Genomic DNA, 24,279 nt, shown 5'->3' with positions numbered 1-24,279 from the left:
TTCTGTAACCTTGGATTAAGTTTGTGGACACATCAAGACCCCAAACATGCCTTCTGAAAAAATATCCAGAATTCTGGAGAAGTATGGAGCATTTTTGGAAAAAAGCTCCATAAGGTGATCAAGCTGTCATCAAAAGCCAAGATGGCAACATCGAACCGTGACCTTACTTTTGCTTGACTTAGAACTCTGTGAACTGCTACAGGGGTAGAGTGCCTGGGCTCCCCCTTAAAAAAAATTTTAAACTGCCATATTCCTGACTTGCCTACAAGTCCCTAGCATATGGTGCATATTATACAGGGCCTGGAAGTTAAGTGTCATCTGTGGAATGCAACACATATTGTACTATCTACAATGTGGTCCTGTAAAACATGGCTTCAGGCCTACTATGTGTAGCCTAAATGCAGCAGCCTAAAAACCAGGGGTGTGTGTAATTCACAAAAATTGCTTTGGTTTTACATTACATTTTGAAACATATGAAATTACACATAGCTAGGCAAAAATGTAAATCCATCATTTTGTGTTAAAATTTAGAATAGAATGTGCCCTCACATCATTGTTTGATCAATATATGATGCAAGGGCATATTTTATTCAAACAAACACTGTAAATAACAGTCTCTCGCTTTGTGTTGATTCTTTGCATTCACAAGGCACGCCTGAGGCTGGATCCAAGCCCAGTGTAGGAAAGCTGTCCTGAGACCCAGTTTTGAGTGAGCACAAAGGAGGGGAGCTACTCTTTTTCCTGGACATACCCTTGGGTGGGCACACAGGCCCTGCACAAGGGGGAAGGGGTTTCCCATTCATGGATTTTATGAGTAAGGTGCACTGTGGGATTGTTTGCTGTGGAGAAAACTGGAACTGTTGAAGAAGTGGGAGCCATGCCCCTGGGACCTTTTACACTTTTGGTTAGGGAAAAGGCAGGAGTCACCACACTTATTAGCTAGTACCAACCATAGATGTAACACTCAAAACACGCTCCTCTGAACACTTTTCTGTACCAGCAGAAGATCAGAAGAAGACTGAACGCTGCTTGCTGTTAACTGAGAGGAGCTATGAAGGACTGGACCTGCACTCTCCTGACCCCAGAACAAAGAAGTGGACTCTCTGGTTAAGTGGGCTTACCTCTTGGGTGGGTATGAGAACATAATAAGCTGAAGGGTCCTGTTGTTTGTGGATGGCCAGTTGCCTAGTCACAACTGGACCTGCAATGGACCCTTAGGTCTCCTCTTAACCAAGCCCTGAATTCCTAACAGCCCTCTGAAGTCTGGGAGCCTTAGGTGAAGAAATGAAGAAAAGGGTTTTACCATTGCAAAGTTATGGGACTTCCAGCCATTGGAGGAATCTAACTAACCACCAGAGTTGAACTGGTGAAGGTGTGACTTTGCTGGTCTGAAGAAACAGGTTTTCCCACTTGTAACATTTCTACAGCGGCAAATCCTGCTTAGTGTCACTTTCATTGAGAAGTCATCTGATCCTGTGGAACCCTCATCAGATACAGTCGGCCACCTTGCCCCGCTGAGAGATTCTGTCTTGGCTTTTGGAGACTAAGGGCCTGATAACGACCTTGGCAGATGGGATACTCTGTCACAAACGAGATGGATATCCCCCTGCCGTTTTACAAGTTCCATAGGATATATTGGAACTTGTAATATGGTGAACGGGATATCCATCACTTTTGTGACGGAGTATCCCATCCACCAAGGTCATAATCAGGCCCTAAGTCTTAAAATAAAATCCTTCCCCGGGCAATATTGCTTGCTGAATCAGAACTTGTGATCCATTGTGCTGGGCCTCAAACTGTACCTAGGTCCTGGTCTACTGTGACCATATACTATCATAGGCACTTAGCTCTTTTGGAGCTATTTAAACTTAAAACCTTAAAAACTCATATCTCCAGTTCCCTTTATTGAGTTTTTAGTGTACTTTTGTTTATTTAAATTGACTCTATTTTTCTAATTCAGTTTGCGATTTTTATTATTAGGCGTGTTGACTTCAATACTGTTTTCGTACTGCATTTCTAATTAAACTAAGGTTCCCGCCTGTCAGCCCAGTGGGAAAGGTGGAGCAGCACTGTTGCCGGCTCATAATAGAGCCGACAGCAATGCTCTTGCATGCAGGGGGCACCAGCACCCTTGGAAAGCACAGCAGACAGTGCGGGATTTTAAGGATGCGGGGAAGGGGGGCCCTTCAGAGCCCTTGCCATGGGCATGGGCAGTGCAGGGGCCCACCGTGGCATTCTCCACTTGTTCTCCACCAGCCTTTTCATAGCGGTTGTACCGCCATGAAAAGGCTGGGGGAGAACAATACTGTAATTAGTAGGGTGGCGGAGACTTCGGAACCCCGCTTTGTTGATTACACCCTGCACTGCAATGATACCGTTGGGTCTGACTGGTGGTTCTTCTGCCTCTTCTAGAAGCACCATCAGTAAGCAAAATTCACCATAAAAAGCCCGAGGCATTAAGGGGAAACCTTGTCCAAGCAAGAAATAATATATGAGCACCTCTGGATTCTCATTCATTATTTACTTTTTTCAAAATCTTTTTTTGTGGTTGCCCCGATGCTCAGGACACCCACATCTTTAATTTTGGTTTGGGTAAGCAGGGGGAGCCCAAGGGCCCCCTCAGGCCAAGCTGGCATTACAACACACACCCATCATATTTATCGGTCGGAGCCGGCATGTTTTTATTTTGTGGATGTCCCAGAGGCACTTGCAGCTCCATTTTTGTTGGGAGCTGCAACGAGAGCCTTTGGTCATGCACAGCATGTTTTGGTGTGTGAATGGGTATTTTTCATTGTTTTTTAGACCCATGGAGCCTTCACAAGTTTACATGGGGAGCCACCTAGAGAACCACGGTGGATCCGCAGATCTGTGGATTAGCCCAAAAATAATTTGAGCAATTTGTGTCATTGAGGGATCCCTCAGGGACCCTTCCATCTCTCCAACGGGGTCAGGATACCTGTATCCTGGCCCCCTTATATCAGTTTTATTTTATTATTTTGGCTTTCCTCCTCTTGCCCAATGCGAGAAAGAAAATGGCAGCTGCAACTTTCAACTCAGGTTGAAGTCAGTGAATCAGGGCCTTGCTTTTCTCTTAGATCGAAGATCCTCCACAAGTGAATCTGTGAAGGGTTTGCATCCCTAGAAATCTATATTTCTTTTTCCGTTCCTAACTCCAAAACTACTGAAAGGATTTACAACAAAAAGGGGATCTTTCCGGACCAAGAGCCAGCATTCTGCCAAATTCAGCCGAGGGTTTCAGGCTGTAGTCAGGTCTAAAATCCCTATGTGAAACTGCATGGGGAAAAACACATTTTGGGACTCAGCCCTTTTTTCTCGACCCCCTGATGAATCACCCTGAAACTTCACACAGAATCTAAAGTGACTAGCATGCTAGTTTTGAAAAGTATGCACCAAAGTTAAAGGCAAAACAAGAAATGCTTTTCCTATAGAAAGTAGGTTCGAACTATAACTACCTACTGGCTATCTCCAGTAGGTTTTATATATATCAATCAATCAATCAGTACTTGTAAACACAACTTCGCAACCATTAGGGTCTCAAGGCGCTGCAGGGGAGGAGTAGCGTATACCGGTGAGGTGGTGTAGGAAGTTGGCTCTGTATGTGCTATTTCAAAGTAAGGAATAGCATGCACAGAGTCCAAGGGTTCCCCTTAGAGGCAAAATAGTGGTAAAAATAGATAAAACTAATGCTCTATTTTGTGGTAGTGTGGTCGAGCAGTAGGCTTATCCAAGGAGTAGTGTTAAGCATAGACAAATCCAGCCAATAGGTTTTTATATAGAAAAATATCTTTTCTTAGTTTATTTTAAGAACCACAGGTTCAAATTCTACATGTAATATCTCATTCGAAAGGTATTGCAGGTAAGTACTTTAGGAACTTCAAATCATCAAAATTGCATGTATACTTTTCAAGTTATTGACAAATAGCGGTTTTAAAAGTGGACACTTAGTGCAATTTTCACAGTTCCTAGGGGAGGTAAGTTTTGGTTAGTTTTACCAGGTAAGTAAGACACTTACAGGGTTCAGTTCTTGGTCCAAGGTAGCCCACCGTTGGGGGTTCAGAGCAACCCCAAAGTCACCACACCAGCAGCTCAGGGCCGGTCAGGTGCAGAGTTCAAAGTGGTGCCCAAAACACATAGGCTAGAATGGAGAGAAGGGGGTGCCCCGGTTCCGGTCTGTTTGCAGGTAAGTACCCGCGTCTTCGGAGGGCAGACCAGGGGGGTTTCGTAGGGCACCGGGGGGGACACAAGCCCACACAGAAATTTCACCCTCAGCAGCGCGGGGCGGCCGGGTGCAGTGTAGAAACAGGCGTCGGGTTCGCAATGTTAGTCTATGAGAGATCTCGGGATCTCTTCAGCGCTGCAGGCAGGCAAGGGGGGGATTCCTCGGGGAAACCTCCACTTGGGCAAGGGAGAGGGACTCCTGGGGGTCACTTCTCCAGTGAAAGTCCGGTCCTTCAGGTCCTGGGGGCTGCGGGTGCAGGGTCTCTCCCAGGCGTCGGGACTTTAGGTTCAAAGAGTCGCGGTCAGGGGAAGCCTCGGGATTCCCTCTGCAGGCGGCGCTGTGGGGGCTCAGGGGGGACAGGTTTTGGTACTCACAGTATCAGAGTAGTCCTGGGGTCCCTCCTGAGGTGTTGGATCGCCACCAGCCGAGTCGGGGTCGCCGGGTGCAGTGTTGCAAGTCTCACGCTTCTTGCGGGGAGCTTGCAGGGTTCTTTTAAAGCTGCTGGAAACAAAGTTGCAGCTTTTCTTGGAGCAGGTCCGCTGTCCTCGGGAGTTTCTTGTCTTTTCGAAGCAGGGGCAGTCCTCAGAGGATGTCGAGGTCGCTGGTCCCTTTGGAAGGCGTCGCTGGAGCAGGATCTTTGGAAGGCAGGAGACAGGCCGGTGAGTTTCTGGAGCCAAGGCAGTTGTCGTCTTCTGGTCTTCCTCTGCAGGGGTTTTCAGCTAGGCAGTCCTTCTTCTTGTAGTTGCAGGAATCTAATTTTCTAGGGTTCAGGGTAGCCCTTAAATACTAAATTTAAGGGCGTGTTTAGGTCTGGGGGGTTAGTAGCCAATGGCTACTAGCCCTGAGGGTGGGTACACCCTCTTTGTGCCTCCTCCCAAGGGGAGGGGGTCACAATCCTAACCCTATTGGGGGAATCCTCCATCTGCAAGATGGAGGATTTCTAAAAGTTAGAGTCACTTCAGCTCAGGACACCTTAGGGGCTGTCCTGACTGGCCAGTGACTCCTCCTTGTTTTTCTCATTATTTTCTCCGGCCTTGCCGCCAAAAGTGGGGCCTGGCCGGAGGGGGCGGGCAACTCCACTAGCTGGAGTGTCCTGCTGGGTTGGCACAAAGGAGGTGAGCCTTTGAGGCTCACCGCCAGGTGTGACAATTCCTGCCTGGGAGAGGTGTTAGCATCTCCACCCAGTGCAGGCTTTGTTACTGGCCTCAGAGTGACAAAGGCACTCTCCCCATGGGGCCAGCAACATGTCTCGGTTTGTGGCAGGCTGCTAAAACTAGTCAGCCTACACAGATAGTCGGTTAAGTTTCAGGGGGCACCTCTAAGGTGCCCTCTGTGGTGTATTTTTCAATAAAATGTACACTGGCATCAGTGTGCATTTATTGTGCTGAGAAGTTTGATACCAAACTTCCCAGTTTTCAGTGTAGCCATTATGGTGCTGTGGAGTTCGTGTTGGACAAACTCCCAGACCATATACTCTTGTGGCTACCCTGCACTTACAATGTCTAAGGTTTTGTTTAGACACTGTAGGGGTACCATGCTCATGCACTGGTACCCTCACCTATGGTATAGTGCACCCTGCCTTAGGGCTGTAAGGCCTGCTAGAGGGGTGTCTTACCTATACTGCATAGGCAGTGAGAGGCTGGCATGGCACCCTGAGGGGAATGCCATGTCGACTTACTCGTTTTGTCCTCACTAGCACACACAAGCTGGCAAGCAGTGTGTCTGTGCTGAGTGAGAGGTCTCCAGGGTGGCATAAGACATGCTGCAGCCCTTAGAGACCTTCCTTGGCATCAGGGCCCTTGGTACTAGAAGTACCAGTTACAAGGGACTTATCTGGATGCCAGGGTCTGCCAATTGTGGATACAAAAGTACAGGTTAGGGAAAGAACACTGGTGCTGGGGCCTGGTTAGCAGGCCTCAGCACACTTTCAATTGTAAACATAGCATCAGCAAAGGCAAAAAGTCAGGGGGCAACCATGCCAAGGAGGCATTTCCTTACAGGTGGTTATTAGAAAAGCCATGTCTTCAGTTCCTTCGTGAAGCTGAGTGAGGTGGTTTGTCTGATGTGTAGAGGAAGGTTGTTCCAAGCGGTGTAGGAGAAGGGAAAGGAAGGTATTTATATATATATATATGTATATACACACACATATATATATATTTTTTTAATTTAAAGGGGAGGAGGCATACGCCCTCCTCCCCAAGGCGTCTTCTGGCCCTAGGACCCATCATCACCTTAGGGTGAATCACTTAAAAAGGGGAGAGGTATGTGGCCCCTTCTTCCTAATCCCTGTGGGTGCACGGGGACCCAATTCCCTGGGGTGATACATAATTAAAGAGAAGGAGGCATAAGGCCCCCTCCCCAAACCTCTCCAGTCCCTGGGGACCCATCCCCCAGGGCCAATTTTTTAAATAAGGAGAGGTGGTGTTGTCCCCTCCCCAAGCCACGCTGAGGCACCAAGGACTCCCCTGTGGTTCACCGTTGGGGAGAGCCCAGACATACCCTGTCCACACTCTGCTGTGCAGAATTTGCTCCCACCTGGTAGTAGCTCTAAAATAAAGCCTGTTCCCACCCAGGTGGGAGCAAAGGAATAGTGCTGGCTCCTGCCAGCACTCACTATGGTGCAGGTTGGGGAGCCAGCTGGAGGGTATGGGGGCCTCGGGGCTCCCCTCAGCCACCAACTGGCCTGCATTATGAGTGCATTGGGTAGGCACAGAGGCACCCACCTTCAATTTAACAAATGGGTACATGGGATTGAGTGCATGCGGGGGTTTGGCTGCAGGCCCCACGGCCACCCTACTGTGCACGGCCTTCGGGCAAAAGTTACAAGGACGTTATAGTTAGGTTGATGTATTACCCATACAAAACCATAGAAATTCAGCAGTTATAGTTATACTTACTTGAAGAAACTATAACTCATGCTGCTAAGTAACTTTAAGCCACAAGTTATAGGTTCTAAAAATAAGTATAACTATAACTGCTGAATTTCTATGGTTTTGTATGGGTAAAACACCATCCTAATGATAACATCCCTGTAACCTTTGTTTTTTGCTGTGTATATATAGAGAAAGATTTATATATATAGTTATTTCAAGTAAATATAATTCGTGCCCTAAGGTAACTGTAACTTGCACCCCTGCCATGCACAGTTTTCTCATCAATAATTTTACAGCAAATGTTACAGAGATATATAATAATGATGTCATAGACGGTGTCATGAGTGATGTAATATCAGAGATAATTAGCAGTGCAAGGTGAAGGCGTGAGTTATAGTTAACTTAGGGCATGAATTATAGTTATTTGAAATACATCTATATCAGCTGAATTTCTATGGTTTTGTGCATGCAAAATTTAAATCTAACTATGATGTTCCCTTAACCTTAGGTTTTTTTTTTTGTGAATTCCTAACTTTTTAAAATTCTGTTTCCTAACCATAACGTCCCTGTAACCTGTGTTTTTTTCCAGTGAACATCGAGGGTTTTTAATGTTAAGTAAGATGGACACAGGGCCTAATTTAATTACTTACTGCAATAACCTCAGTAGAAAATATTTTCAGTTTTCCACTTCAATTCCATCAAGATGGCATTCAGATGTGGCACTCTTTTGACCTAAATTCAAAATGTTAGCAGTCTAGTTGCTCATAAGAACACTATTAGCTGCTGATCACCAGGGAGTTAAGTGGCAGTCTGCTGCTGATGTTGAAAGTCCACCTGCCCAATGTTTTAATGAAATAGAAGAGAAAGGTATTTAAGAACTAACTTAAAACATGTGCTAATTTTTCTTTCTACAACACAAACCATAATTTCTATGACAAAATGAACCTCCTCATTTGTTACTTTCTAAATTAAGGGCCTGATTGAAACCTTGGTGGATGGGATACTCCATCACAAATGTGACGTTATACCGCCTGCCATTTTACAAGTTTCATGGGATAGAATTGAACTTCTAATACAGCGGACAGGATATCTGTCATATTAGTGACGGAGTATCCCATCTGCCAAGCTCGTAATCAGGCTCTCAGTGTTTTAAGTTTTACCAGTTTGATTCAATCAAGACTGCTTTAGGTGTGCCGCACCTTTGTTATAAGGAAGACTGTTAGCGCTCTAGTTGTTCTTTAGAACACTCGGAGAGTCTGCAGTGAAATACAAGGGAAGCAACTGTCAGGCTGCTCCTGCTAGAAGTACAACAGGAAGATATTTTAGGACTCACTTAAAATGTGCCCTCATTTTTTCGACAGCCCTAATCTTAATTTATTAGAAGAAAATGAACTCTATGAGCATTGAAATTATTACTAATAAATATTTCATGTATTTTGTATTTTTAATTGACATAGAAAATGAATTAACATAGAAAATAACGTGCAACTCGAAAATTTGCCCACTTGAATGGCCGTCACCTACTGAGTAATGTTCTACTAAAAATGAAAAATTTGCAGTAATGGGTTATGCTCACGATTAAATGTTATGTATTTGTTTAAATTAACTGTAGGCCTCAAGCTATCGAGGTCAAGGTCTTAATCCTGCACAGCCTCTATTGAAAAATGCAATATCAGAATAAAATATGATCTCATGCTTGCTGAATAATAAAGAGTATTGTTCTGACCGAAGGTAGATCAAATCATAGTAGTAACAAAAATGTTTTTCCTTTCATCCTGAGAACTGTTTATTAGGAAATGTATGTAGAAACCTGAATGTTCTAAATTGTTGCAAATGTTAACTATGAGCGTATGAGAAAGCAATGTTCCCAGGAACAATGGATGTACTGACGGAAGAACAGAAGGATATTAAAATGTTTCTTGACGAGTCGAACGATGTGCGCAAAAGAAGAAGAGCCAATCATCAACGTGTGAAAGACTGTTTAGTTATATCTTAGATTTTTTTAAAATAATTTAATTGGACTAATGGCTATCGTATGATTCTTGTGGGACAACTTTAACTTAACGGCACGCACTAAGAATTCGGACACACTTAGGCGGTCATTCTGACCGCGGCGGTCGGCGGTCGCCGCCTGCCAATCGGTTCCCGCCGAAAGACCGCGCGGCGGTCATTCCGGCTTTCCCGCTGGGCCGGCGGGCGACCGCCAGAAGACCGCCGGCCGGCCCAGCGGGACAGCCCCTTCAACAATGAAGCCGGCTCGGAATGGAGCCGGCGGAGTTGAAGGGGTGCTAAGCAGACAGTGAAAATCTTTGTGGGGCCCTGTTAGTGGTGGACACCGCCAGAAACAGGCTGGCGGTAAGGGGGTCGGAATCCCCATGGCGGTGCTGCAAGCAGCACCGCCATGGCGGGTTCCCTGGGCCAACGGGAAACCGGCGGGAAACCGCCGGCTCCCCTTTTCCGACCGCGGCTTTACCGCCACGGTCAGAATCGCCAAGGAAGCAACGCCAGCCTGTTGGCGGTGCTTCCGCCGCACTCCGCCATGGCGGTCATGGACCGCCAAGGTCAGAATGACCCCCTTAGTCACTTCAGACACTTCTCAGCAGAGACCCCGCTCGATACTTCACTTCTTTCATGCTCAGTGTGTAAATGCTGGTGCTGAATCATTACACCTTCATGTCCCGATGCTGATGCTGCTTGAACTGATGTCCACCTGACAAAGACTATCACCGCTTGATGATCCATAATGACAGGTATATCGAACTGTAAATGCCTTTATTGTTGATTTGTCTTTTGTTTTCTAGGTACCAACTGCTGCTTTTGATAGAGCAATAGTTAGATGTTTTCCAAATTTATATTGACAAAATTCTTTTGCATGAAGCCCAAACATGCTGATGCTAATATGACAGTGAGTTTTTCCTCTTTCCAACTGAAATTGCCATTTGATGTTGCTCAACTGCTGAATTCAAATGTATGTTATTTCCATTGTGCAATTACTCTTGTTATTGATTTGTAGTTTGGCTTTGGAGGGATTAGTTGTCAATGCTTTAATTAAGTTGAGATTCTTCAGGAGATTTGGTCAACCAGTGTTGTTTGTATAATTACTGTATATCATGTGGCTTTGAGACTAATTAATGTGATACTAGCATTGTTAATCTAGGGAAATAAATGTTCTAACTGATACTAAAGATGTGGTTATTCGTGACATAATGGGTCATGGTGCATGAAAATTACTGACTCCAAAGACTTTATAGCGCTTCTTTGAGGATATTTACGACATATATGGACTTAGGTGTGAATATCTTAAACGCGTCCAGTGGTCCATCGACACTTGGAGCACAACCCATTATCAACTAACTTAAAGAAATCAATGAGGCCAGAGGTGCTGGCACAACTCCCTCATTTTGTTCGTTTTTAAATTAAGGCCCATATTTATACTCTTTGACGCAAAACTGCGCCAACGCAGTTTTGCGTCAAAAAAATTAGCGCCGGCTAACGACATTCTGAAGCGCCATGCGGGCACTGTATTTATTGAATGACGTTAGCCGGCGTTAGCCGCCGGCGCCGTCTGGTGTGCGTTAAAAAAAACGACGTACACCAGGCAGCGCCGGCGTAGGGGAAAATGGAGCTTGGGCGTCAAGAAATGGGGCAAGTCAGGTTGAGGCAATTTTTTCGCCTCAACCCGATTTGCGCCATTTTTTACGACTCCCAACCCCCATAGAAATGACTCCTGTCTTAGCAAAGACAGGAGTCATGCCCCCTTGCCAAATGGCCATGCCCAGGGGACTTCCGTCCCCTGGGCATGGTCATTGGGCATAGTGGCATGTAGGGGGGCACAAATCAGGCCCCCCTATGCCACAAAAAAATAAATAAAAAAACACTTACCTGAACTTACCTAAATGTCCCTGGGATGGGTCCCTCCAGCCTTGGGTGTCCTCCTGGGGTGGGCAAGGGTGACAGGGGGTGTCCCTGGGGGCATGGGAGGGCACCTCTGGGCTCCTTCAGAGCCCACAGGTCCCTTAATGCCAGCCTTTTGCAGGCGCAAAAAAACGGCGCAAAAGCGCCGTACGTCATTTTTTTTTGACCCGCCCACTCCGGGGCATGATTTTTGCCCGGGAGTATAAATCCGATGCACATGCCTCAGAGTCGATTTTTTAGACGGGAACGCCTACCTTGCATATAATTAACGCAAAGTAGGTGTCCACGCTAAAAAATTACGCTAACTCCATGGACTTTGGCGCTAGACGCGTCTAACGCCAAAGTATAAATATGGAGTTAGTTTTGCGTCGAAATTGCGTTAAAAAAAACGACGCAATTCCGGCGCAAACGGAGTATAAATATGCCCCTAAATGTTTTACGTTTTACCTTTTTGATTCAATCAAGATGGCTTCAACTGTGCCACATTTCTTTCATAAGTAAGACTGTTAGTGCTCTAGTTGTTCTTTAGAACACTCTGGCAAGCTGTAGTCAGTATTGCCAGATTGGGCTATTTCCCACACAAATGGGCAATATTTTTCCCATTTGTGCGGTAAATAACCCTCGGACATAGTGCACAAATTTGGGCTATATTTGGCCCTGTGTGCGCAAAATTACTGAATGTGGCAGCACTACCAATCAAAATACTGCTCAGCTCATGGAGTCAGCAGAGCAGGACATCAAGGCCATCAAGGTGACGGAGTAAGTTCCTGATGGATTATCTGCCTGTAAAATGTATAAATGATCATCAAGCCAGCAGATATTCCTGAATCATTGGCAGTAACCACCGTCACCGTTTGATGTATGGCTATGTAAAAATGATGGAGCTGCCGGTCTATCTTTTTTTTATTTTCTAAAAAATAAAAAACTCAAAGTGGGATTTTATTTTTAAAAATATAAAGTAAATTGACCCCCTCGCCATGGGAGTTATCTCCCATGGTGAAAGGGACCATGGACAATTTTCCCTTTCACGTACTGCCAGGGTTTTCCTAGCCAAAATGAGCAGTGAAAACGAATTTGTGTGTCCAGGTGGGTGGACACAGAGGTCAGCTTCTCACAGCCCTTACGCTGTTGGGCCATCGAACAGATGAAACCATGGCAGAGATGCAGTAGTTTCTGCCATGGTTACACCTAAGGTCTGCCCACATTAGAATCAGGTGGACAGACCATTATGTTGCCGATAAGGATGCTCCGTCACTGCTGTGACAGAGTATCCCTACAGCCAACATATAAATCTACCCCTTAATGTCGGACTCGCACTAGTGGCAGTGATGGTTGACACTTGCAAAGACAAGTGAGAGGAAAATATTTTTTTTAAATCTACACTGCCCTGTAGAGACCTACGGTACCCTGCACCCTATAAAAACAGGGCACAATGCCTCTGCCTGATCTGCTCACAGATGCAGGCCTTCAAAAAACATTGGACCACCCAGTCATCCCTGGGTGTCTGCTGACTTCGAAATGATTCCCAACAATGAGAACCCAAATTGACATTCACTGATTCTCAAGACACACACCACAAATATCGGGGGGAAACTTTTAAGGCGTTCATCTAATAGAAGTATTTCAGACATTCAAATGTATATTGCCTGCTGAATAAAGAATGTTTGAAACTCAATGAAAAATAATTGTCTAGTTATTCCTTGCAGAAAATTCAGATTTGGATTAAAACATAATTGCTGGTAAGCAGCCAAACATATGAACATTTTTAACATGGTAAAATGATTTATGATGGAAAAAAATGATTCCACTTTTCTGCCAGCCGCCCATATTATGATATGGTATCTCTTAAAGGATTAATGTGTATGAGCTAATAGGTTTCATTCAGTTTGCAAATTTGTACTGTTATTCTTTGTCATAAATAATTAGAAACTGGAAACAAATGTGTATGACTTGGCAAACAGAAAATATTTATGGCCCACTGTCTGTTGTGCAATACAGCTAACTAAAAGTTATTGAACCATCTGTAGTGTTCTACTTCTCCTTAACTTTGAGTCTTTGAGGGAGAGCCCTTGCAGGTTGGCTTCACTTGGTGCCACTAAATTACTTGAAATCCATGGTAAGAAACGCTTGGGTGTCACAATTACTCTTTGTGAAATTGGTGGCTTACGTAATTGAAGTAGCTTTTCTACTTATAGCCCCAGGTGCATTTTCTTTGGGAGGAACTCACTATATCATGCAGTGGAATGTTTCTGACCTGACATTCTTGGGTGGTATTCCCCAAAATGTTTTTCTTTCACCCCTTCTATTTTGCTGGATTTGGTTTTGTTAGCTTTAGTACTCTGTACATTTTTCCAGTGCTAACCTGTGCTAAAGTGCTCCTGCACTTTCTCTGAAACATGGCAAAACAGGCTTACCCCTGATTGACACATTTAATTTGCTTATGAGTCTCTAGTATATGTACTATAGGTACCCATGACCTGTAAACTAAACTCTCCTAGTGGGCCTGTAGCACTTATTGTGCTACTCACTCAAGTACCCCTTTTAAAAAATGTCTCTGGCCTGCCATTGCAGACTGTGGTAGTTTTAAACTGCCATTTCAATCTTGCAAAATAAAAATTCTTCAAGGCCTAAGCCTTCCTTTTTAACACTTGTAAGTCAACCTTAAGGTAGGCCCTAAGCCCACAGGGCAGGGTGCTAAAATATCTAAAGTATCTTAAATATAGGACATGCATACTTTACTTAGGTTTTACATATCTTGGTAATGAAAAACTCCTATATTAATTTTTCACTTCTGTTAGTCCTACATGGAAAGGCTGGTCACAAGACCAAAAGCAAAGAATGTTCGTATGCATTAGCGGTGCAATACCTGTGGGCAAAAGCCCACTTCATAAACCTTTGCAGGAGTGCTGAGAAGATTTTCAAAGGAATGGTTGTGAGAAAATAGTGTGAGGAAGAGAGAAAGTGGTTGGCAGCCCTGGCGATGTGGTGAGGATTGAGGATGCAACTGTGGACATGATGTTCGACTCTTTTCTAGATTAAGCAACATTTCCTAAAAATATCTACAAATGCTATTTTGAGAAGAACGTGACACTGCCAACATGGTCATTAGACCTAGTGGACATGGAGTGGTTGAGAAAATGGACATGAATCGCTATTTTTGGGGTGAAATTGAGTTCAAACGGAAGATCATTCCTGGGAGGTGTATATGTCAGTGAAAGGAGACAGTATTTAGGGTTGCTTGCACTAGAAATATTTGGGAACTTATTTGGACCCAAATAGTCATCAACCTTTAGCATTCACCAGGTGGTGGAGAGGTTCTGAGGATTTTGGAAAGGTTATGTAAGGAGTAATGTGTACAAAATCAAGCTCAAAGTAAGTCACTGTGGTGCCATTCCCATGGTCTCTTAAGTTTGAATAATGAACTTAAAGGTTCAGGACACCATATGCAAAAATCTTGGTAAAATACAAATGAATAGTGTCACTGTCTCTGTGGAGGCCACTGAGTGCTTAGCTTATGTGATTATGACATAGAAGGAGAGTGGGGTAGTTCATCTCTGTATTGAGCTAACAGCACTCAATAGAGAGGTAACAGGGGACAGATTTTTCTTCTACCCAACATTGTGAAGATTATGTTTTCCTTGTCTGGGGTTAGTAGCATCACCACTACAGACCGGGCTTCAGATTACTATCAGATTCACCTATTTCCTAGTTTACAAGAATTGAATTTGTTTGTAAAACACATGGGAGCATTTATGTTCTTAAAATTGCCATTTGGGGGTGGTATCAACTGCCTTGATTTTTCAGTGGATGATGATGGGTGCTAGGGCTTTTCTTATTTGAACTAGATTTATTTGGTCTTTATTGTCTAGTTACATCAATGGAGGCATAATGATTCCAGGATGATTGTATTGTGTATGGAACAGAAGGCTTGATTCACAAATGTAACTTATACTGTTGAGTACGTTTACACTTTGTAGTTAGTTTACTACTTCTGGTATCCACAAACTCTTAGTGTAAACTTGCTACAAAAGGTAAATACAGCACTACTACCCCAGAGTAATTAAACTGTTTTTGTCTTGAATGGGTGGGTGATGTCTCCCTACATCCCATCCTGGCCAACCCTAAACCCTATTTATTCCTTCCAAATCACATCCCTTTTAACAATAAGTCTGCCCCTTTTCCCACCCACTCCCTCCAGTCCACTCACATTTACTACTAAAACGTAAACTTAAGTGTGCAGAGACTCCGCAATCAAACAGAGAACGTCACAGGCATAAATAGAGGCAATGCGGAGGCATAAAGCTCCACACATACTTTGTGAATTGCAGTTTGTAGTATTACAAAACATACTGCTAAGTGAACTTTGAGAATTAGGCCCACAATGTACAAGTACATACAGCAGTAGCAAGGCTGGAAGACATTGTTATGACTTGAATTTAAAGAAACTTGTTTTTGAAAAGGAGAAGATATCATACTTTGGACATGGTGTGTCCTACAAAGGAGTGAAGCTGAAGAATGGCTTAGCTGAGACTGTTTGTAAATTGTAGGTGCAGCAGTATATAAAGGAAGTTGTCTCTTTTGTTCAGGATGGTAAAATGTAGACAATTCCTGTATAATTTAGTTGAAATGTTTGAATATGAGTGGTGTGAAATTTACCTGGAGTGATACATACAATGAGGAATTTGCATTTATAGAGCATGAACTTCAGAGTGTTTTTGATTTGTAGGATTTTTCCTGGGGAGGGAGATTAATATGGTGACCAGTGCCAGTTGCAATGGGCTTGGAGTAGCCATGTTCTACATTGTGAAAGGGAGTGGAGACAAGTGCTTGTGCTTTTGAAGGACTGAAGAGAGTCACAACTAACTACTCTAATTGGGAAGGAAGCCCTTTCTGTCATTGGGCTATTAAGAACATTTGAAATTTCGTACTGGGCAGTCTTTTTTCTGTACAATCAGACTGGATTATGGATGATTTTTATCAAGAAAGGTTATGGGGTCATGGGGTCACCAACATAAGAAAATGGATCATAAAATTGCAAGAGTATACTTTCTGTGTCAAATACATCCTGAGTGTCAGGTATAGTGTGCCGACTACTTATCAAGACTCACTGCAGTGGATTGTTGAATTGATGAGTGTCTGGATGATGATGTCTGGGTGGAAGAGGGTATTGCATTGTGATGGGTGGTTCTGTCTCTGAGAAAGAGTGGAAGGATGATGTTAAATAGGATGAAGTTCTCAAATTGAGTGCTTTGTACATCAGGAAAGGATGGCCTAAGTGGTCGCTGGTGAGTGAATGTGTGTAGGTGTTTTATGTGGTTAAGAATGGTTTATTGTTACATAATGACGATGTGTTTAGAGGGGCCAAGTTAATGGTACCCAGAGGACATAATGCGATAATTTTGGCTCTGGCTCATGTGTGGCATTTGGTGGTGGCCAAAACCAAGAAAAGAGTGATAGAAGATTTCTGGTGGTATGGTTTAGATTTGGCCATAGAAAGCAAGATTAGATGAAGAAAAGTGATTTGCGGAGCAAGGCTTCTACAAATGGTTATAGGAACTTGCCAAGAGTGTCCTTGTAAAGAGATTGCTGTTGACATTTTGGAGCATTTGAGAGATTAACACACTATGTGATTGCAGCTGTGGACCTATTTTACCAAAAACTGAACATTGTTTGCACTGGAGATACCTCCTCTGGAGTGTTATTAGGGTCCTGGAAAATGTATTCAGGAGAGAGGGACGTCCAACGAGTTTATTAACGGCCAATTGGATCCAGTTTTTCCAGTTGTGTTTCCAAGAGGAGGAAGATATTTTGCAAAATCACAGGGTGATGCACAAAAGGTGTTTCCTGTACCATGCACACTTGAATCACATGCTAGAAAGATTTGATGAGAACATTAATGAAAACATCTATTTGGCAAAAGCCAACTGCCCTGAATGGAAGAAAGAGGTGTCTAATCATCTAGTGGCACATCGTTTTGCACCTGATTCTACCACAGATTGTTATCTCTTTGAATTGTTCATTGGAAAGGAAATCTAATTCTCTTTTAATTCCGAGGTGGATTGGGTATAATAAAGCATGGGTGAATATGTCAGTGGATGAGGGCTGAAGAGAGCCTGAGGGTAAGGAGGTGACTGAAACTAAAAATTATCACAATCTTAAGCATGCTGTGAAGGATGGTTGCGTAAGAGTGGACAACTGGGTCAGAATTTGTGCTCCTATTGGAGCTAAAATGTGGTCATGGTTTGCTGATCCAAAAGAAGTGGGTGGACCTTTCAGGAATGCAGCTAAAAATGCTAGTAGTAGAACTTGGAACAACAGGGTGGTTCTAATAGGAAGATACTCTCTGGCCAAAGACAACTGTGATTCCACAGGAGGACAGACTGTGGGTTCAGAGAAAGAAGAAAGTGCCAAAAGTGACTCCTCGACTGCTTCCAAGATAAAAAGAAAAAGAAACCTACCTATCGTAAGGCTTTCAGTGATGTAATTCTACAAGGGTGTGTGTAGACATTTTGTTTCCCAATATTCACAGGATGTTTCCTTCCATCCTCTCAACTGGATGTTGGATTCTGCCTTTTTGCTACATGTTAACTTTGGTTTTATCATTTTCAGTAGAATGTCATTTGTCTTTCTGATGGTGTGGGTTTATTTTGCTTTTGTTATGTAAAGAGAATTTGGGTGGTGTTCTACGTTTCCCTAATTCTAAGTCCTAGATGCAGAGTCCTTGTCTGTGACTTTACTCTGAGGCATTGCATTCTAGTACAATAGGTTAGGATAATTGTTGGAGAAAGAGTTAGTGTTTGTATATTTGGTGGCTGAGACAATAAATGCAGCTGTTCTACATACTTATGGCTCCATGTGCTTCATTTCACCATCATTCATATATTGCCACGTGTTAGACTTGGCATCCTTGGCAAGGTCTGCCTTAACTTTTCTCCTCTGTTTTCCAGGTTGTTAATGTATGCTCGACTGTTTTTGCTGTTTTTGATATTCTGGGCACTTTACCACTGCTAACCAGTGCTACAGTGCAAGTGCTCCTATGTAAAATGAATGTGTAATTGGTGTATCCATGACTGGCATATTTGTTTTACTAGTAAGTCCATAGTAAAGTGCACTAGAGGTGCCTTGAGCCAGTAAATCAAATGCTACTAGTGGGCCTGAGGCACTGGTTGTGCCACCCACATGAGTAGCCCTGTAAACGTGGCTCAGACCCACTGCAGTGTTTGTGTGTGCAGTTTCAAACTACCAATTCGGCTTGGCAAGTATACCCACTTCCCAGGCCTCAATCTTCCCTTTTTATACATCTAGGCACCCCTAAGGTAGGCCCTAGGTAGCCCCATGGGCAGGGTACAGTGTATGTTAAAGTGCAACATGTACTGATGTTTTTTACATGTCCTGACAGTGAAATACTGCCAAATTTTGTTTTCGCTGTTGCAAAGCCTATCTCTCTCATAGGTTAACATGGGGGCTGCCTTTAAATATTATTAAAGTGCAGATTCCTTTTGAGAGCAGGTAGAAATATGGAGTTTGGGGGTCTATGAGCTCACAATTTAAAACTACATATTTTAGTGAAGTTTGTTTTTGGATTGTGTACCTGATTCTACCACAGATTGTTATCTCTTTGAATTGTTCATTGGAAGGAAATCTAATTCTCTTTTAATTCCGAGGTGGATTGGGTATAATAAAGCATGGGTGAATATGTCAGTGGATGAGGGCTGAAGAGAGCCTGAGGGTAAGGAGGTGACTGAAACTAAACATTATCACAATCTTAAGCATGCTGTGAAGGATGGTTGTGTAAGAGTGGGCAACTGGGTCAGAATTTGTGCTCCTATTGTCCTGGCCTAGCAGTTCGGGCTGGACTGTTCCCATGGGGAACAGGGTCAAGACTGATTTGCATATGGCTAGGTCCAAACTGGGGTGACGTGGCGAGCAAAATGATGATGGATTAAACCCAGCTCTGTGACTGGGGGTGACTGTTTGAAAAGTTTCAACACTCCTTCCATCATTTCATTTTGTTTTGTTTTGTGATGTTGCTTTGTGCGCCCTAAGTGGCAGGGGTATGCCCAGACGTGGGTCCCTTGCTTGCTGCGCCACTGGATTCAAGCTAGCCTAGCTGATGAAGGGTGATACCGTGAAACCGGTCCCAGGATGCTTGTTTCCTGTCCAGAGAGGACCTGGCCTAGCAGTTCGGGCTGGACTGTTCCTATGGGGAACAGGGTCAAGACAGATTTGCAAATGGCTGGGTCCAAAGTGGGGGTGACGTGGCGAGCAAAATGATGATGGATTAAATCCAGATCTATGACTGGGGGTGAGTGTTGAAAAGTTTCAACACTCCGTCCATCATTTTATTTTGTTTTGCGATGTTGCTTGTGCACCTCTCCCCTAGACAGTGACACAAAAGGAGCTGGGGTGTAGCCTGCATACCTTGATGAGCCATCTGTGCTAGTAGGGTAGGGAGGAGTGGTCACTCACACCTGAAAGGGCTTTGCCTGCCCTCACACAATGCAGTCTCCAACCCCCTGGTGTGTGTCTGGGGCCTGGCCTGGGCAAGGCAGGATCTTGCAAACAAGAGAGACTTTGCTTTGAAGTTTACCAATGGCAGAAAGAGGTATATGTATTGAACCCAAAACCCCTGCAAATCAGATTACTTCAAGGATTCAAGAGGAACCTCTGCCTGGTGAAGAGCTGAAGAGCTGAGGAGAAGTGCTACCATGTGACTGTGCTGTGTTGGGCTATTCTGCAGTTGCTGCTTCTACCTGTGCAAGAGGACAGAGAGTGGACTTTGTTTTGCATTCCTGCTTGAGAGGTATGTCCAAGGGCTTGGACTAGAGCTTGCCTCCTGTTTTGAAGCCTTAGGGACAGCAAAGGCTTCACCACCCAGTTCTGAGTTTGCCTGCTGTGGACTCTAGATTGCCAGAAGGTGCCATTCCAGGTCCTAGTCCCCTGGAAGTGAATTGCTGGAGAAAAACCTGTCTAACACCACCGGACGATGCGTGCGACGTTGAAGAGGACACCAAAGCCTGGACCGAGGCCATGGACCTCACAGAAGTGTGATGATCCCGACGACCCTGTAGGCTTCACGTTGCTGCAGCCGTTGATCCTGCCCGACTTCAATGACTTCAGAGTGTCATAAGTCTGACGTCCGTGACATTTGATGCCACTGCAGTGCCTGCAGCCCTGTGACGTCATTGCGACCCCGTGAGATCGCACCGCAGCATCATGGCTTTGACAGACTTCGTGCCTGCCAGAACCAAGGGACCGACTTCGCAACTGATGCTGCTTCACCTCCACCACTCTGCAGTAAGTACTCAATGTCACTGCGCAAAGCCTCTGCCTTCTGCTCTGTAGCACCGGAACCAACACTGCATCGGATCTAGCAACGTCTTGTTCCCCGACTCCGTACACCAGCCTATTTTCTACTTGTTTGTTAAGGTACTGTACCTGGGGGTCGAACGACTCCATAAATGGCACAATTGGCGTCACATTCTAGGAAACGAACCGTCACAACGCCGCTTAATACCAACTTCAGCATTTGTGCCTCTAGGCACCATTTTGGTGCTCTTAAGTGCTAAATTCATATTTTTAACTGTGTATTGTGGATTTGTATTTTATTTGGTCTTGTTTATTTAGATAAAATAATTATTATTTTCCAGACCTCTGTTCTGTCATTTTGTAATGTTTCACTGTATTACTGTGTGTGTTTTGGTACAAATACTTTACACATTGCATCTGAGTTAAGCCTGCCTGCTCGTGCCAAGCTACCAAGGGGGTGATGGGGTTTACTGAGTGTGATTCTCCTTTACCCTGACTAGCGTGAGCGTCCTTGCTTGGACAGTAGGTAACCTAACTGCCAACCAAAGACCCCATTTCTAACACCATAGCACTCTCAACATGGCACTTATAGTGAAACTAGGGGCCATATTTATAATTTTTGACGCAAAACTGCGCTATCGCAGTTTTGCGCCAAAAAGATTAGCGCCGGCTAACGCCATTCTGAAGCGCCATGCGGGCGCCGTATTTATTGAATGGCGTTAGCCGGCGCTAGCAGACCGGCGCTGCCTGGTGTGCGTGGAAAAAAACCACGTACACCAGGCAGCGCCGGCGATGGGGAAAATGGCGTTAGGGCGTCTTAAAATGGGGCAAGTCAGGCTGAGGCAAAAAAATCGCCTCCACCCGATTTGCGCCATTTTTAACGACGCCCAGACGCCATTTACATGACTCCGGAGTCATGCCCCCTTGCCCAATGGCCATGCCCAGGGGACTTATGTCCCCTGGGCATGGTCATTGGGCATTGTGGCGTGTAGGGGGGCACAAATCAGGCCCCCCTATGCCAAAAAAAAATAAAATAAAAAAATAAATTATACTTACCTGAACTTACCTGAATGTCCCTGGGATGGGTCCCTCCATCCTTGGGTGTCCTCCTGGGGTGGGCAAGGGTGGCAGGGGGGGTCCCTGGGGGCATGGGAGGGCAGCTGTGGGCTCATTTTGGGCCCACAGGTCCCTTAACGCCTGCCCTGATCCAGGCGTTAAAAAGAGGCGCAAATGAGGGTTTTTTGGCCCCGCCCACTCCCGGGCGTGATTTTTGCCCGGGAGTATAAATACGACGCATTTGCGTCGCAGTCATTTTTTTAGACGGGAACGCCTACCTTGCATCTCATTAACGCAAGGAAGGCGTTCACGCAAAAAAATGACGCTCATTCCTCATACTTTGGCGCTAGACGCGTCTAACGCCAAAGTATAAATATGGTGTTAGTTTTGCGCCGATTTTGCGTCGAAAAAAACGACGCAAATTCGGCGCAAACGGAGTATAAATATGCCCCTTGATGTCTGTGACATACATATATTGCACTTATGTTAGTGGTACATCACAGGTGGCAGAAGAATCCACTGCTTTTGGGATATGTCGGCAAACAAAAACATTTCTGGCATTAAACCCTAATCAGTCTTCATTTTCATGTGGTGAAATTCATTTTAGACAAAGGTATCTTTTGGGAGATTAGCCTTAGTAAAGAATCAACATATGAGATGCGACACTCAAGGCACATTCATTTGCAATACTTTGTGATAACAAACACAATGTCAGCACAATTATTCACCGTAACATCCACCTACTGATACAGATTGGTGTAGCTATTAATGGTGTAGCAGGGGCAATGGCACCAGGGCAAAAAGGTAGAGTCGTCCTCTGCAACTCAATTATGAGTCTTTTCAATATCCATCAAGGGGATATGCAGGCCTATTTTCCATGTTTGCCGTAGGGCTGATCGCACTCTTTCTTCTTAGCCAGTGCAGCTACCTGCTAGCTACATCATCATCGTAATGGAGACACATTGTTCTAGATCTTTCATGGAATCTTAATGGCTTGTATCGTGTGGACATATGTGAAAAAGCATCAACGAACTTAATGGTCTGTAGTTGTGGTGCTCCGTTGAAGTCCTGTGATTTTGCTACGTTTGATGCCATCCTTATTATAAAATACCATGTACTATTAATTGAAAGTTTTTTAAGCTCCATTTTTTTCCATTGGTTTTCATTGTGGGTGTTCATATGCACTCTGTGTTTCACAAACATTTGGACACATCGCTTTGCTGTTTTTTTTCCATTGAAAATCGAGGTTTTGCTAATCTTCGGGCACACCGAGAATTTAAACTGGCGAACAAACGAAAATCCTGTTACAAACATGCCAATATTGAGTGACAAGGGAATGCTGTCCCCAAACCCTTATCTACGAGGGATGTTAAGCTGCATGGGAATTACAGCCCTTCCATGTTTATGAAAAGTACCGCATGCATACCTTGCAACGCACTTTAACAAATAGTAATTTAGCATTACATGGAAAATATACATAATAGCGGAATTCATAAAGTACATTCGCAGACATCATGTGCCAAGTATCAATTACTGTAATAGTCCTGCATTTCACACAGTTCTGCCCTTGACGCACAGTTGGCTCGGGGCTTGGCATTTCATGCAGCAGTGTATCCGATTACCTAGGCTTGGCAGCTTACCAGAGGTGATAAGGAATCCGGCGGCAACTTTATAGAAGCGCGCGCTGACGAAGGGCACAGCGCACACCAGCAGGAGACCTCCAACGAGACAGGCAGCGACAGCCAGCACGATGAACGCCGTCCAGAATCCTCTGTATACTGTTCAAATGAAAATAATACCACTCTGTGATTAAGCTAGAGTAAACCGGGATACTCTGATCACTTTTCATTTGTCGCGTAGGCTTTGCCTACCGTACTGTGCATGCCTATTAGTTACTATACCAAATGTGTATGGGACTGTCAGATTGGACAAGTCCTTGTCACCAGATGACATTTATCCCAGATAGGAACTAGTCTTATGCTGCATGCTTCTGTACAGTACTTTTTTTTAGCACTTTGCAAAATGTGCGGTGGTTAAGTATTTATAAAGAACATTTAATATTACATTATTTTCAGGAAATATGCAGCATGCTCTGAGTTCACGTCTATTTGCATCATCACTTGTATAGAAAAACATTGCTTTATTGATGTTGCACACACAGACGCCTGTGGAGGGAATGATACACCTTACAAATGGCAATTGTCGGGGAAGCATTCCAACCATCGTTATTTTGCTAGCCATACCACCTGAGAATACACCCAACCATTTGCAAATCAGTCTTGGTCCTGCTCCAATAGTAAAAGTCCAGGCTCAATTGCCAAGCCGGGTTCCCCTGGAAATGGAACACAGGCAACTCATAAAGGATACGCCCTGATTGGGCCTCTTCGTTTCTGGTCCTTTCAGTGGCCGATAAAAAATCACACTCGGTTTAGAGAGGACCTGGCTTGGCATATCAGACTAGGCTGTTCCTATAGAGGCAGGACCAAGGCTGATTTTTATATAACCGGGTCTAACCTAGGGTGGCATGCTGGCCAAAAGAACAAATGGTTGGAATGCTACCCTGAGTGATTGCCAGTGGTTAGATGAATTGGAATCATCACTCCGATCTCCTTTTGTGTGTTTAATGAGAATTGTTAAATATGTGAAGGCCAGCAGGATGGAAAAGGTTTGTGTGTCAAAAAACCAACAGGCTCCAGTGCAGTGCTTGATTACAACCTAGGGCTATGATCTGTTAGAAGGCCAATGAAGAACATCCAACTAGGAACCAGTTATCTAGATGTTGTTGGGTCTCCTTAGTATATGTCTATTGTTTGTAACAGCACCCCAACAGGGGTAAGAAGTCAAAGTATGGTAAATTTGTTGGAACACACCTTGGTAGAATGACTG

General features: G+C 44.3%; 1 protein-coding gene across 1 annotated transcript in view; it reads right to left on the bottom strand.

Moving 5' to 3' along the window:
- Positions 1–24,279, bottom strand: part of LOC138265011 (transmembrane protein 182-like) — a 263,899-nt gene that overhangs the window by 95,163 nt on the left and 144,457 nt on the right. Inside the window, exon 4 of the mRNA XM_069212587.1 lies at positions 23,034–23,171. Coding sequence (XP_069068688.1) covers positions 23,034–23,171 — 138 coding nt within the window. The remainder of the gene's footprint in view (positions 1–23,033; positions 23,172–24,279) is intronic.

The sequence above is a fragment of the Pleurodeles waltl genome, chromosome 2_1, assembly GCF_031143425.1.
Source record: "Pleurodeles waltl isolate 20211129_DDA chromosome 2_1, aPleWal1.hap1.20221129, whole genome shotgun sequence".
Classification (NCBI taxonomy): domain Eukaryota; kingdom Metazoa; phylum Chordata; class Amphibia; order Caudata; family Salamandridae; genus Pleurodeles; species Pleurodeles waltl.
This window is presented reverse-complemented; position numbering and strand designations above follow the sequence as displayed.